The 14,802-nt window shown below is 45.6% G+C and overlaps 1 protein-coding gene across 7 annotated transcripts in view; it reads left to right on the top strand.

Annotated features, from left to right (window-relative positions):
- DAAM2 (dishevelled associated activator of morphogenesis 2) overlaps window positions 1-6,438 on the top strand; it is a 203,586-nt gene extending 197,148 nt beyond the window's left edge. For 3 of the 7 annotated variants that reach the window (XM_071739383.1, XM_071739379.1, XM_071739384.1), the window contains one exon: window positions 276-632. In XM_071739383.1, coding sequence (XP_071595484.1) covers window positions 276-491 — 216 coding nt within the window. In that variant the 3' untranslated portion in view covers window positions 492-632. Of the gene's footprint in view, window positions 1-275 lie in introns of all 7 variants that reach the window. The other 4 variants (XM_071739381.1, XM_071739380.1, XM_071739378.1 and 1 more) reach the window with 2 other exon arrangements.
- The last annotated feature ends 8,364 nt before the right edge of the window (window positions 6,439-14,802 follow it).

Genomic DNA, 14,802 nt, shown 5'->3' on the forward strand with positions numbered 1-14,802 from the left:
TCTTTGCTCCATGGTGGTAATGCTTTGTAAGACAAATATAAAATGTTACTTACTCCTCATCTGTCCGTCTCTCTGGTTGCCTGTGCAGAAGAGGGGGAGTGCAGCATGGTTGCCTGTTGCTCTTGGCATAGGTGATGGACTTGTGGATAAGCTTCTGCTCTTTTTTTTTTTTTCCCCTAAACTGTACTGCTGCATTTTATCTGCTTCTTGGCAATGTATCCAGTGATCTGGCATCTCAGTTTGCTAATCCTAAAGCTCTGTGTCTTTCTCCACAGCTAAAAGAGCAGAGGGAAAAAGAGAGGCGACAAAAGAAAGCAAAAGCTGGAAGCATCTCTGAAGAGAGTGGGGAATTTGATGACCTGGTGTCAGCATTAAGGTCGGGTGAAGTCTTTGACAAAGACTTATCTAAGCTCAAGCGGAACCGCAAGCGTTCAGGAAACCAAGGCTTAGAAACAAGCCGGGAGCGAGCGGTGACAAAGCTAAATTATTAATTACAAGAGAGAGAAAAATAATCAACCAAAAGAAGGTGATGAGAAAGTGCAAAACAAGGAAGATGAATGTGTGTGATGGTGCCTGGCTGACAGCTGCCCCAAAGGATTTCTTTGGTCTGTGGCTAGAGATGTTACCTTTCTATGATCAGCTTTCCTCTCATCCCTCTTCTGTGCTCCTAGTTTGAACCATTATAAAAGTGCCTCTGTGGAGCCAGCAGGGTCTGTGACTGGGCTGTGCATAGCTGACAGATTTGCTTCTGGGAGTTTATTGTGTCATCAAAGGCCTCATAGTGATGACAGAAAGTACTTGGGCCTTGCAGACTGCCTCACAGCTGGACAAAGATAATTTTCTGTGTGCCAAAGCAAAAACTAGTCATGATCTCCATCTTGCTGATAAAAAGCAGGACTGATTTCAGAGCAACTCTGTAAATGCCTGTCACTTCTTCAAGATCTAGACTGGCCGTCAGAAGTCTGTCAAGATGTGGTTCTCAAGATGTCCAATTCCCTTTCAGAATTGGATTTTATAAGCCATAGATTAGCACCTGAAAAAAGCTTTTGGTTTCATATTCTGTACAGTATTTTTGTGTGGCCTACACTTTCCAAAGGAAGTGATGTTCAGATAGAGGCATCAGGTTCTGGAACAAATATGAATTCAAAAATCAGGATCAACATGAAATACTTTGCAAAAATCTTTTGGATTCTGCTTTCCTAGAAGCCTTTCTCTGGAATTTGCCGATGGTTGAGGCTTGAAGCTATGAAACACATTCTAGGAAAGAAGCTCTGGCTTTTCTTTAGAAAACTAAGCCACTGCCAGGTTGGGATTACGAGCAGGTGACTGTGGAGCCTGCTGCCATTGCTGGAGGGTGGGGGAGAAAAAGCAGGACACTTCTTACCTGTTTGTGCAAGGTTTCTTAGTGGATCCCAATGGAAGTCATGAGCTCCCTACTACCATCCACAGGTCACAAGTAACAAAAAGCAAACAAAGTCACTGGCTACAAGAAATGAGTTTTCTTTTCCACCTGATGCTTAGCTGTGACTGTTGTTGGCATGAACTGGTCCTTCTGGCTAACAGGCTGACCTTCACTGCACACCCTCCACTCCTACCTATGGGAATCCCGTAACTCAGTAAGATAGGAATGGTGTTGAAGGAGAGCCTTGGAGCCCACAGCCTTTTCCATTTTTAAAGGACCACTTGGGATGAACAATTGGAGGGTCCCATGATAAAAGCTGAGAATTTTTCCAGGAGGACACAGAATTTTGTAAGCTGAGCAAGCTTTGGAGATGGGTTAATTCATCATAAAAAAAGAAATTTTGTGTTTAAGCTACATGGTTGAAGCACACAGCGAAAAAGCAAAAAACCCCAAGAAGAGGCCTGAATTCTGATTTCTTTATGTCTTCAGGGCTCTGGGGAAGGGATTGGGTTGTGTAGGCTGTCATGGTTTGTTCGTTTGTTTGGTTTAAATTTTGTCTTCCTTCTTAATTATCTTCCCTGGAGAAGAAAAAGAGGAAAAGAAAGAAATGGTGATGGATTCTTCCTCCTAGACAGGATGAAAAGAAAGAACATTTGAGAAGAGGGATCCACCATCTACAAACTATGCATCAATAGTCAACAGCACAAAAAGCCAAGGAATCCCAGGGAAGTGAAAAAAAGCTCTATTTGTCACTTTAATAATTTGGTTTGATTTTTCTCTGAATGTCACTTAACCTCAGGCTCTGCACTCAGTCTGCAGAACAGAAATTCCTCTGCCATGCACGCTGCCTGATCAGTATTACACGCTACCAATATTGGAGAAGCAAACTGTGGTGGTTTTCTGAACACTTTAAGAGTAAAATAGTGATGTAAAATATGGAAAAGAAGCAAAAAATTCAGAATTGTTAAACTCTAATGTTTCATTGTTTACTGAATTTTAAGTCTCCCACCCTAGTATTTCCCTATTTACGACATTCCAGACTGCTGCGCCTCTGTATAATACTCATCGTAAAGAGCTGGTATCTTACAAGAGCTGGATGCATTCTTCTCCCTTACTATCCTACTTTCCTTCTGGGATTAGCTATTAACAGCAATGCCCATTGCAGTGGACACAAGCACCTTGTAGAACAAAGACTGTATTTCATTAAGGTTTTTGAAAGTTTAAGAAAAACTCTCACTTTTTAAAGCATTTTTATTTTAAATTACAAAATGGATTTTTAGAAATGTCTCTTGTAAATTATATTAACAAGCTCATTGCTGCTCCCCAAAGTAGACATGCTATATCCCAGCCCTATTTGTTTGTCTTGTTTTAAAGCATGCCATATAACCTATGCCATGTAAACTGTACGAGAGGTGGTAATATGTGCCAAATTGGTATATAGTTGAGTTTAGATTTGGATAATCCCTGAATTCCAAAGATTATGCTTTTAGGGATTAGAACATTGTAAGTTTTTCCCCCTCTTTGTTGTCCCTGGGTTTAGGACTCGCCCAGAGATTCAGGTGTAGTGCCAAGGTCAGTCCTGGTGCAAGATGATGTAACTCATGGCTCTGTATAGTTGAATACATAAGCTTGCTTGCTCCCCAGGTACTTCTTTGATAAGGCAGACTGTCATCATGGCAGTGCTGTCAGAGAAGAAACACCTCAGGGCAAAACCCTTGAATAGAAATTCAGCATTTCCCTGCATCCCGGTATTTGTCAAACTAGGTTTGTGCTGTGCTTCTTGAAACTGAAGTCACTTTGCCAGGCCACAAATGTAGCACAAGCAGAGAGAGAGATAAGCCCTCTATTAATTTGTGTACACAGTTCAACCCTGGTTTACAGAGATCCTGTCTGATGGTACGCAGCTCTCCAGCCACGCTGGCAGAGTCAAAGAAAGCTGCTGTAGTTTTGCCACCTTCTTGACTCATAAATAATGAGAGATTGTCCAATTCCTGTAGCTCAGCTGTTGGATACTTACTGGGACTGACAGAAAGCTCAGAGTTGTGCCCATGATTCACTGCAACTTTCCCAGCACTCCAGTGCCCCAAACTCTTGTTTTGAATCTGTGACCGTGGCTGAAGGCTTTGTTCAGCATGCTGGACACTGTCCCCTGGCTCTTGACTCCATGCTGAATGTTCATAGAGAGGGTTTTGGAAAAGCTCATTTACACACTGAGACAAGCAGAGAGGCAGGTTAAGAGGTCTACTTGGAGAGATGAGGTTGGCCACAGAAAAGAAAAGGGAAAAAACTGACTCTGCTCTAAGGCCTGGCATCAGAATCTTGCTGAAGCCAAGATTTTTTCTTATTTGTCATCTCTTGGGTATTGTGAATGAATCTGTGTTCTTCATCAGCAGTTGTGATAACTTAAGGAAAAAGAAAGATCATAGTCCTTTTCTTCTAGTGCTAACAGAGCCTGAGCAGGTATAGTAAGTGTTCGTGAGGTATAAATTGAGACAGCTTCTTTATCACACTGAGAGCTGGATCTGCTGTTGTCCTCACATCTGTGCCTAGCACCAGCATTTTAAGTGAAATTACCTTGGCTTGGGAATAAATGGAGGAGTAGGACATTTGAGAAAAAAGGGTATAATCAAGGACTTGTTCTGCTTCTTTCAGAAATGTAGTCTTTGCTAACTGTAGGATGAAGTTCTTCACACCCAGAAGATGACATACTGTCTAACTCTCCAGGCTGTGTCCCTAGAGGCCTAGTACTCTCTTACCTCTGTGTATCTATGTTGTTCTTAAGCAGGTTGTATTAGGATGACCCTAGAAAAGACTGATGAACTGCTTCCCTTCCCCTGTATCCTTGGTCTGGGTCATTCTTCTTGGTCAGTCATAAGTCTCTGGAAATGCTACAAGGTGACGTGACTTGGGAACAGCAAGGCCCTTCCGTGGCTTGCAGCACAGCTACTGTCCAGTTCCCTATGAGTGTTCAAGGTGAGACTCCCCACTAGGGACATGACTTGGGCATCTTTCAGAAGTATTTCTGTAATGTGTTCACAGTGTCTGAGGAAAGGAAAGGAACTGTGAGGAGCCCTGGTAGGACACTGTGGGGCAGGTGTTTCTGTAATGGTCAGCCCCACCGGCTGAATTTTTCATCTCCTTTAGGAAAGCTCGCACTCTGAGCTGGGCTGCATGGGAGAAGTTTGTGTCAGGAGTTTCTGTGAGGGGAAAGATCAATTGTACAGTTTATGATGTACATGATATATGCAGTTTCGTTTCTGGGTTGGTTGTTTGGGGCTTATTTTGTTTGTTTGGGAGTTAAATGTTTGTTTTGGTTTTGTTTTGTTTTGTTTTCTTAAAGGTTTTAGGAATCTCTAAGGGGAACCTGTAAATCTGACACCTCTATTTATTTTGCCTTATTTTAGTTTGCTATGTTTGTATGTATACACTGCATTACAGCAACGACTATTGAGACAGTGCCAGGGCATTACACCAGCAAGACATCTGGCTTGGGTGCTGTGCAGCAGGCTGAGCTGGGCCAGGGGATGCATGTGAGCAGTGCTGGGGTGGGAAGGGAAGGAAGAAAAAAACTGTCCTTTTGCTTTTGGCATGATCAGTCTGGTCCTAGGAAAGCATGTGTTTTTAAGCATGGAGTACACTAATGTAGGCTGGTTATTTTAGAACACTTTCTATGAAAACTTCTTTATTTCTCATCACGAATCACAGTGGGAAGACTGAGAAGAAGTAAGCTGTACAGTCTCCTGCTCACCTTTCTGCACAAGTTCTGCACAAGAAAGTTCACCTTTCTGCACAAGTTCTGGCCATAATGCCAGAGAAGCTTGGATAGTTGGGCAAAAGTGGTTCATGCCTTGAAACTTCTCATCAGAGTTAACATGCTGATGGAACAAATTAGGACCACACTCCTTCCTCAGTACTAATATACCTTCCTATGTTCAAGGCCATAGAAGAATTTCCTCTCTCTCCCTCCATCCCACCTCCCCAGATTATCCAGGGCAAATGAATACTTTCTCCTGGTTGGTTTTATACCTATGGAGTCTCTAGAAATCAGAATCTGTTTGGCCATGGCTCCTTGGCTTCTATACTCAGCACAGGAGATTTCTGATTGCCTACCATCCAAACAGGTAGCCTCCATTGGCCACCTTAGCTTACATTATCAAAGGTTGAAGAGGCCCACTTGGGTAAATCAATTTGGCCAACGAAAAATACAGAGTTTATGTATGTATATATACATATATAAAAGCTATCTACTACTCTAAGTAGTAGTTTTGATGACCAGAATCCCCTGAAGTTGGCCAGATTTTGCACACTATGCCTGCTGAGGAGGATGCCATTAGTATAGCATGGTGTATAGCACCTTGTTCCATGAGAGAGTCTAGAGGCCTAATGAACCTTCCAAAACAGTCTTCTGTTACTGATGATAAAGTAGAATAGGTCCAGTGTGACCATAAGAAATTGCTCTGGGTTTACACCAGCCTAAAACATCTGGATCAAAACTCCCCTTTAGGCAGCTTTGGCTTTTACAAGATATTCCACTGTGCTCAGAAGGGGCTCGGTCCTTTTATCTGTGCACTACTAGGAGCTCTCACCCAAGAGATCTACAGAAGTCTCTCTGACAACTCATTTCCAGACCCACCCCCCTTCATGCCTGCCCTTTGTCTTTAAAAACCTTTGCCATTTTTAGGTGACTTGTAAGGGGAGGTCAGGTACCTGAGCTACTTTGTGGTCAACATCTCCCCTCCAAATCATTCCCATCTTCAGCCATTTTCCTCCCCTTGCAAGCCTGCTCAGGTTGAAACTTGCAGGTCACTTCAGGAGGTTCCTCTGTCCATCAAGCACTGTACAGTGCTGCTCACTGAAGCAGGAGGTTGTGTGCTGCTGTAATGCCTTCGCATATCCTCATTTCTTAGTCAGTTTAAGACTATAAGTGAATTAAATGTACAAATCCTGTAGTGTTGTTTTTATCTGTATCTTTTTATAAGAATATACTGTAATACTAAAAAACAAAAGCAAAAAAAATTAAAGATATATTGTCCCCACTGCGTCTCTGTACGTTTCTTTGTAGTTGCATTTTCTGTGCATTTTGCTGGAAAGTCTGAAAGGTGAGTTAGAACCTGGGTGTGCTTTTTTTTGCTAAGCTCTGTGTCTTTCTCCTCTGTCAAGGGCATGCAGCTCTATAGATGATGAAGCCACTGACCACCATTATCCAAAGGTCCTCTTAAAGACAGTCTTGCTATCTAAGTGCTTATGATCCACATGGGGACAGAGCTAGCCCAAGAGAGGAAGAGAGTGCAGGGCTGCAGTGCTGGTCACAAGCTCCCTCGCTTAACTGAGCAACATCCAGACATCAAGAGTGGAACTGAGTGTGACTCAGAGGAGGAGGGGGCAGGAGAGAATTGATTCAAAGGAAGGAATTTAAATAAGACCAGCTGAAAAAAAGGCCAGGAACCTTGTTTTCATCTTAGATGCTCTATATATGAAGCTGTTTTACTTCTACATAGATCTTCCTGTCTTTAATAATGGAAATATCCTGCTGACAAAATTCACCCTCAAGCCCCAACTTTTCATGTTTAGCTTCAATCCACCAAAGGGCAATGTTTTAACTGTGAGCTCCTGAGAAGCTCATGCCTAGCATGGAGTGGGAAGCTTGCTGGCTGAGCAGCACATTCCTGCAGTACCTGGTCTCACTGGGACCCCAGACAAAGTTCCAGCTGTTGATTATGGCTCTCAGGTGGGAAGGGCCATGGCAATGAGCAAAAGCAATTAGGGGATAACTGTTTGCACATGCTGAGGATCTGCAGATAGGAGCCTGAGTGTTGTGTGGGAAGTCTCTCAGTTTATCTTTTTTAAAAGGACTCTTACTTTCTCTGTTTTGATCTGTTTCACCCATACTTGGATAAAAGTCTGGCTATGAGGATCTTGCTTTACAGATGTAAGAGCAGAGGCAAAGGGATGTTTCTGAAGTCCGTGCAGCATGTGAGTGGCAGAGGCAGGATGAAAATGCAAGAACCTCTCTGCCTTTTCTTCTCTAGATGCTGGGTTTAAGTAGAGGAAGCAAGTGACTATTTTGCCTCTTGTTAGAGGTGAAACACAGTGGCATTTGAATTCTGTCTGCTTTGAGCAGCAGGAGAGGTATCCTGCCTGAATTCTAACAAGAAAAGATTTCTTTTTTTTTAATATTTTGATTGCATTTGGAGTGTGAAGCAAGGGGCTGGTGTTCTGCCCTGCAAGATGGATTAAGCACAGAAGTGTCCTTTTGTCTTCCCATTGGATTTATCCCATGTGGTCATGGACATCCCTTTCCCTGTCATTGCTGCACAGAAGCAAGGTAAGTGCCTCATAGCTTTTTCTGAACAAAACTGGTGTCGGGGGGTTTAGCTGTCCTGAATGTCTGGGAATAAGGAGGAGGGTAAGGAGAGCTCTTTGCTCTTGCTGTGAAGAGCTGAACACCTATTATTCATTGGTTTTCCCTTTCTTTAACCTTTGGCTCCTGTTTAAACAAACATGACTTTTATCTCTGCCATAGCAGACTTGGAGCTTGGTGGGAGAAATCTCTTGGCCCTTTGAGAAAAGATTTCTACTGATAGGAAGCAAAATAATTAAACTTTTTTTTTTTTTTTTTTTTTTTTTTTTTAACTCCAAGCCCAAAATTATGGTTTTCAGTGTTGCTGTTTTGTTTATGTTTCATGTTTCTGAAGCTAATGAGCTTCTTGCTGATGTCTCTGAAACATAGTTGCTGTTTGTCTGTACTTTGGTGAGGCTCTGATCAGGAGGTAGGGCCTGTTTTTCCTTTTTCTATTGTTTTTGCTTTTTTTTCCCCTCATGCTGCCTCCCTGGCCAGCCCTTTTTCTCTATGCCCTCCAGTCTCAGCACAGATTGCTCAGGGAAGATGAAAGTGATGCTGTTTGTGGAGCCATCTAACTCTGCTAAGATGTTGCTTTTTATTAATTTTTGGAGGTCTGGTGTTCTGTACGAGTACCAGCCTGGTAGACTGAGTTTTCATATATAATAGTGATGTAAAAGTGCATTGGAAAAGCAAAATACTTTGGTCACATGTGCCTTGGAGAGGGATTGGAGCAAAGGAGAAACAAACTCTGGGGTACCTGGTTTTAACCTTTTTTTTCATTTGTTGGCAAGGTATGTTTCTGCTTTTTTAAAGAAAAAAAGGAAATGCAACTAGGTTTCTTGTTTCTTCCAAAGGGTTAACTTTTGCTTTTTATGGACAGGCATTTGTCCTCTTCCAAACCTGAGCTCCCCCCTTCCTTCCAATGCTTAATTAATGAGGAGGAGTTTTCTGAAAAAACCCAGAACTTTCCAGTCATGATCAAAGTATGAAAAATATCACAAATGTACTGAGGAGTTCCAGCTCATTTACTGCTTCTGCTGCTGGGGGAGATGGGGACCTCTGGGCCACAGGTGGGAGTGGGAGCTGCAGGGAGCTCCCAGTGTGAGGGCCAAGGGAACCAGCTGGGGGATGGGAAGGGACCTGGGGCTTCTCACTGTCTGCAGTCACTTGGGGCAAGGAAAGGGGTCCCAGGGGTTCCAGACATCTAACACCCTAATGTCTGGCCTCCTTCCCAGCCTCTGCACTCCCTCCTTCAGGTGAGGTCTTGTCAGCTCTCCTGACCACAACTGCCATAGCTCTTGTTCGAGCTGAAGCTTAGAGGATGCTTGGGTAAATGTGAATTATTTGCTGGCATATGGCCTCATTTGTATGCCCCAGTTTCTTCTGAGAGGTACCACATCTGGTACCTACTAGTATCTGTAGAGTCCCTTTTTAAAAAAAAATTATTAAAGGCCAAAAACTGTAGTGTGCTCCACCACCCACACAAGGAAGCAAACAAAATAGGAGGAAGATGAATGTCCATCTACTCAAAGTTTAAGCTATTTTTCACTTGGTTATGGTGTTGTGGCAAAACTGTAAAGGAACAAAGATAGATTTTCTGTCCCTCCCACCCTCCTCAGAGTTAGGTGTTCATTAAATTTAAGAGAGAGGAGATGCTTCAGAGCACCATTTCTTTTGCTACTGCATGTGACTGTGAGCAGGACTGATGTAGGCCATGCCTTGTGGCTGCTGATTGTGTGCAATGGTCTTCAGGTGGTGGGCACTCTCATCATAGTCCACACAGAATCATCAGGTGCTTCAAGGAGAAGAAGTAGGAGTCAGCCTAATGCTTGCCAACCTTGGACTCACATTAAGGAATTATAATGGGGCAAGAATGGGAAGAATTTCCTCAGGTAACACAGATTATGTTTGTGTCCTTAGGCAAGTCTGTATCCACTCTTATTTTGTAGCAGGATCTGGGTAAGCCCCAGAGGCAGCTTTTTCCCAGGGTTGTCCACTCCAGGGTTTTCCTTCTTTTTGTGTTCCCAAACAGGAAAATAACTTCAGAACTATGTCCTGCTCTGCTGTAAACTACCTCTTACTTCTTCTCCTGGTTTGCTTCAACATCTGAGACCAGTTCCCCTCCCTTCTGTGGCCTCACAAATCCTTTCTGCTGCTATAGCCCTTTCCTCTCCTGCCATGGGAGGATCTGCTGCCCTTTCTTGGCAGTAACATGTGCTGGAGCTCGGGCACCTCTGGGTCCATGTGAAGCCCCTTGGAGGGGATCATCCCTGGTACAAACCCTCTTACGCTGCCCTCAGCCTGGCTCTGCTTATGCAGGTGCTGCTGTAACAGGGCAGAGGCCAGCAAGTGGATCAGATGGGACTTTGTGCTGTCCTGTCACTTTCCTTGTGTCATCTCTCCTGTTGTTCATCCAGGTAGTGTTGCCCTTTTAGAATGAGAGTAACATCTTCCCTTGCTCTGGTCCCTGAAATGAAGGCTTCTCCCTGAGAGGCCCTTTCCACAGCTGGAGAGCTGAAGCTGCCTCTGGAGCCAGTGAGGACTGGCAGCCTTTCCCTGCAGAAGCAGCTCCAGCTCTGAGGCAACACAACATCAGGACCAGAGCTGAGGCCGTGGGGATGCTGATCCTGAGCCAGCTCCTGGGGTGTCGGTGCTGGGATGCATCAGCAAGCATGTCTTGGCCTTGCACCAGGGTCAAAGAAAGAGACTCCAAATTGCAGCTTGTCCCATAGCTGTGATCTTGTCCTTGTCAGGCAGCTGCCAGTGCTCTGTCTGTTCCTGATTAATTCTCTCCCAGGGGGATGCTGACCAGCACATCCCAAAGTGGGATAGGAGGAAGAAGGGGCTAAATCAGATATTTAGGCAACCTTACTCTCTAATTTTTAACCCATGCTGGCACCCTAATCCAAACAGGAAAGCAGCAGGAGTTTGGACAGAGATCAGTAGGCCTGACTTAGTGCAGAGCAGAACCAGTGTAATTATGGGCAAATGGACATAATCACAGAAATCGCTGTGCTCTGATGAGGGGCAGGCTCTTCAATAAGAGCTTCTTGCAGGAGTGGTGGCCACCTTAGCTCTCTTCTTACCCCTGCTCGTGCTTTCTCTCAGCACCTCCCACAGTTGTTGGAACAGGATCTGGGGTGTCACAAATGCATGTGGAGGTTTTCCCTTGGGAGGCAGAGAAGTAAAATCTTCACTTAACAGTTAGGAGAAACCAAGGGACAAAAGCCACATCTGCTAAAAGCAATGTCATCAGTCTGTGGCAAACATTACCTTCTCCAGAGGTATGTCAGGCTGGGAAATCTGTGTGCAGATCACCAACAAGTGCACAGAACAGTGGAAAGGCTAGGTCAGTGTTCTTATCTTCAAACAATAGCTTGAGTGACTTACCAAGTGTCACACATTGGTCTGGCCCACATCCCTGTGGTCAGGTCTTCCTGGATCACAGTCCAGGCCTGTAGTGGTGGGACTGTCCTCTTCTTCCTGCCTTGGTTACAGCAAGCCTCTTGGGATGTCAGGGACTGTCTCTTTGCCCCTAGTTGGAGGAGCAGCTTGTCAGGACAGCTCCTTGGACCATGGGAGAGCTACCAGGGGGAGCAGCTGCACAGACATGTCTGACCTTGCCAATATTTTCACTATTTTTCTAGTTGTTCAACCATCCCCATTTGTTTGACTGCTGGGTTTGGGTCTGGTTCACACCTCTTTGCTGTCTTTTCTAATCCTACACTGGTGCAGAACAGTGAGTTTTGGGGCTGAACCCAAACATCCTTCCCTCCCCGGTGGCCCTCATGGAGCCACCTCTACCATGCCTGGGAGTTTTGCTTTCCAAACACCTCCAAGATGTTCCCAGCTTCAGCCACGTGTGTGGGGAGAGACACGTTGTCTGAGAGATGAGGCTAAATCCAGGCCAATGTAAAACCCCTGAACAGCAGCTCTAGCACCAGCTGCTCTGATGAGCACTGATGTGGAGGCAGCCCCTGTGCACATGCTGGGGAGGGGAACAGGTGTCAAGAGTGTGTATGGGGGGGGGTTTCTTGCTGGTGCCATGCAAGGTTGGATGGACAGTTGGTTCTTTCCCCTTCTTGTCTATAAATTGTTTTGGTGAAAACAGATTTCTTAAGTTACAACAGTGAGAGCTCAATGAGCTTCACTCTAAAGAGGAAGCTGCCAGGGACAGGTGAGCTGAAAGAAAGTCTTGGCTAGGTTAGATAGGATATGAGGCTCAGGAGTGCAGCCTGTCCCCACACACTGTATTAAAGGACTTCTCCTGGCCACACTCAAAATTATTTCAGATGCCTGATGGGTTGTCCACTCCTGCAGTGGGGTGAAGGCTTTTCCCAGGGCTGCTGAGGGAAGAAATGCAATGAGTGCTCTACAAAACTCATCCAGCGTTGTTGGAAGTGGTGGCATTCCTGTTTTTGGGTAGGTTTCTTGGTTTGAGTTGAGCTTCCTGGAGAGCTGCTTCCTTCTTGGCTGAGGACACAGGAGGTGTTTTGGCAGGCTCTCCTGCAGCTTGGTGAAGGTGGGAGAAGCTGGGACATGGGGAGTCCTGTTCCTGCTGCTGGTGGAAGCACAGGAGTGCTCCCTCGCTTGCTCCCCGCTCCAGCCAGCTGTGTTTAATTTTAGAAACACAGTGCTATCTTGGGGCATCTTTTTCCATGGAATGCGAGTCTTTAAGTAAATAAATAACAGCTTTGTGGAGGTGGAATGACAGCCCATAACCACACTGCAAAACACGCACCGAGCGAGCTGAGCCCCGTTTCACTTGCATGTGGAACTACTTTGTACAGATACAGTGGCTGAGCTGCTTCCCTCCCCTTCTTCAGCCCCCTCCAGAGCTGGCCACGTGTGTTGATTAAAAAGAAATAAAAACACCTTGAAATACCAGCCTTGGAGAAGTGGAAATGAAAACCCCTCCAGCTGTTGGGGTTCAGCTAGAGTTCTCTGGCTTAGGTTTGCAAAAGCTCTGGTTTAGCAGCGATGGGCTAAGTGTTGCTGGCCATGCCTTTGCTCCACCTGGGACATCCCAGAGGGATGTGCTCTCAGCCACCCTCAGCGAGCGAGGAGGGAAATAGCAGACCACAAAGATGAATGCAAGAAACTTGTGTTTAAATACCCCTCCAAGTCTGGCAGGCCAAGAGAACTTTCTGCACACAGTTGTGTTGCTTATGGCTGAATGTCCTGGGTGTGTCCATCAAGGGATGCTTGCTGGCTGGAAAGTCCTGTTAAAGCCATTTTACCAGAGCCCATTTTTGCTGCTCAGGTCCAGCAGCTTTGAGGTGCCTGCATGGCAGCTGTTTCATAAGCTGCTGGTTTCCCTGTCTCCCTGAGTCAGCACGGTGAGCTCTCCTAAAGCTTCCAGTCTGAAAATGACCTTACCATGGTGATCTTCCTCTGACACTTCAAGGACTTCAGAAATGCACCTAACTTGGCAAGATGGAGCAAATAGAAACAAAATCACTCAGACTGCTGCCTACTCTCTTAGCTTGGTTCCTGCTGCATGTTTCTGCTGCTGCTGGGACAAGGCAGTGGCTGAGGTGTCAGGATGCTGTGCTTCTTAGGAAATGGGTTAAGGAGCACCCACCATGGGTACATTAGGAGTTGGCAGTGGTGCTCCTGGGTGGCTCCTCAAAGCCAAAGGGGTGGGTAGGCTGTGCCTAATTGAGGAGGTATGAGTGAGCTCTGGCAATGCTCTTTGTGGCAAACAGGCTTGAAATCAGTATCTGTGGCTTGGAAAAAGCATCATGTATCATCCTTGTGCCACACACAGACAGAATGCTTGAGGAGATTGGGTTTTGTTTTTTTTTTTTCCTGGCCTTTCTCTCATAAGCTTATCCTATCCTGTTTCCTATATCTCGCAGCAGCAGCATTTCTGTGATAGTTTTGCATGTTTGTTCAAGGGCTGGTTGTTATATTTGGATTCATTGCACAGCCTGGGGACTGCTGGCTGCCCCTCACCCTTGCTGGTGGCTTCCCATCCCCTCAGGCTGTGAGGACAGGAGGACTTTCTATGTGGTGTGGTTCTGCCTGCTTGTTCTCTGCAACCTACCTGACCTCAGCCTGCTGCTTACACTGATACCACAAGTATGGAGGGATTTTTCTTTAAAATTTTTGTACATGTAGGCTCTCTCCTGTGAGGCTGGGCAAGCTCTGCCCATGTTCTCTATAAGCCCGGGATCAGGGCGGCCCTGGCAGCAGCCTGTCCTTTTCCACTGATCCCAATTAAGATTCAGTCTTGGCAGGATGGAGCCTTTCAAGCCGCCAGCTGCAATAGGAGAGACGAAGCTTCAGGGGCAGCAGAAATTATTCCCTTCCCTCTGCTCTGTTCATTTCTTGGATCTCGGCAGAGGATGGCCCCAGGAGTTGATGTGCAGAAGCCAAATGAGCCACACAGAGCTAAAACATTTCCATTCAGTGTCAAGCCCAGGGTGGGGAAGCACAGCTCTCCAAAATGCAGAGCCTGTGGGTGGTAGCTGGGGAGGGGATGGGACAGGAGGGAGAATGAAGCTCCATGCACTGCCTCAGGACAGCAGCAACCCCGGCCTCAGTGGAACTCTGCACACAGGGGGCTCAAGTGCTAAAGTGACCCTGGTAATGAAACAGGAGTTCATTAAGGGCTTGGAAAGTGGCAGTAATGGCAGAGAGCACTGCAGAGCTGAAGCCCCTTTCTCCCAGCTCTACAAGAGCAGATTCCTGTCAGGTCTCTGCCTGGTGCTCTGCTGATGTTGATGGAGCTTTACCACAGGGTGCACCAGCTGTCAGGTCAGTGGCCTAGGGCACTGATAATGGAGCAGCTAATGGCATGAGTTACTTTCCAAGCATAATATTAACACAACTTTATGGTTGCCTGATGCTTCTGCGTCCTTCTAACTCCTCCTCTTCCTCCCCTGCCTCCTGTCACTCTTGTCACACTGCAGCCAAGCTTCCCTTCCCATAGCAGCTAGAAGCTTTGTTTGTGCTGGCCTTGTGTCCTTTCACCTGTGCACACTGAAAGTATCATGGATATAGAAGAAAGTCTTTCTGTTGCATTTATTTTAAGATTAAATCCATGCAGGAA

This window comes from Heliangelus exortis, chromosome 3, assembly GCF_036169615.1.
Source record: "Heliangelus exortis chromosome 3, bHelExo1.hap1, whole genome shotgun sequence".
Lineage (NCBI taxonomy): Eukaryota > Metazoa > Chordata > Aves > Apodiformes > Trochilidae > Heliangelus > Heliangelus exortis.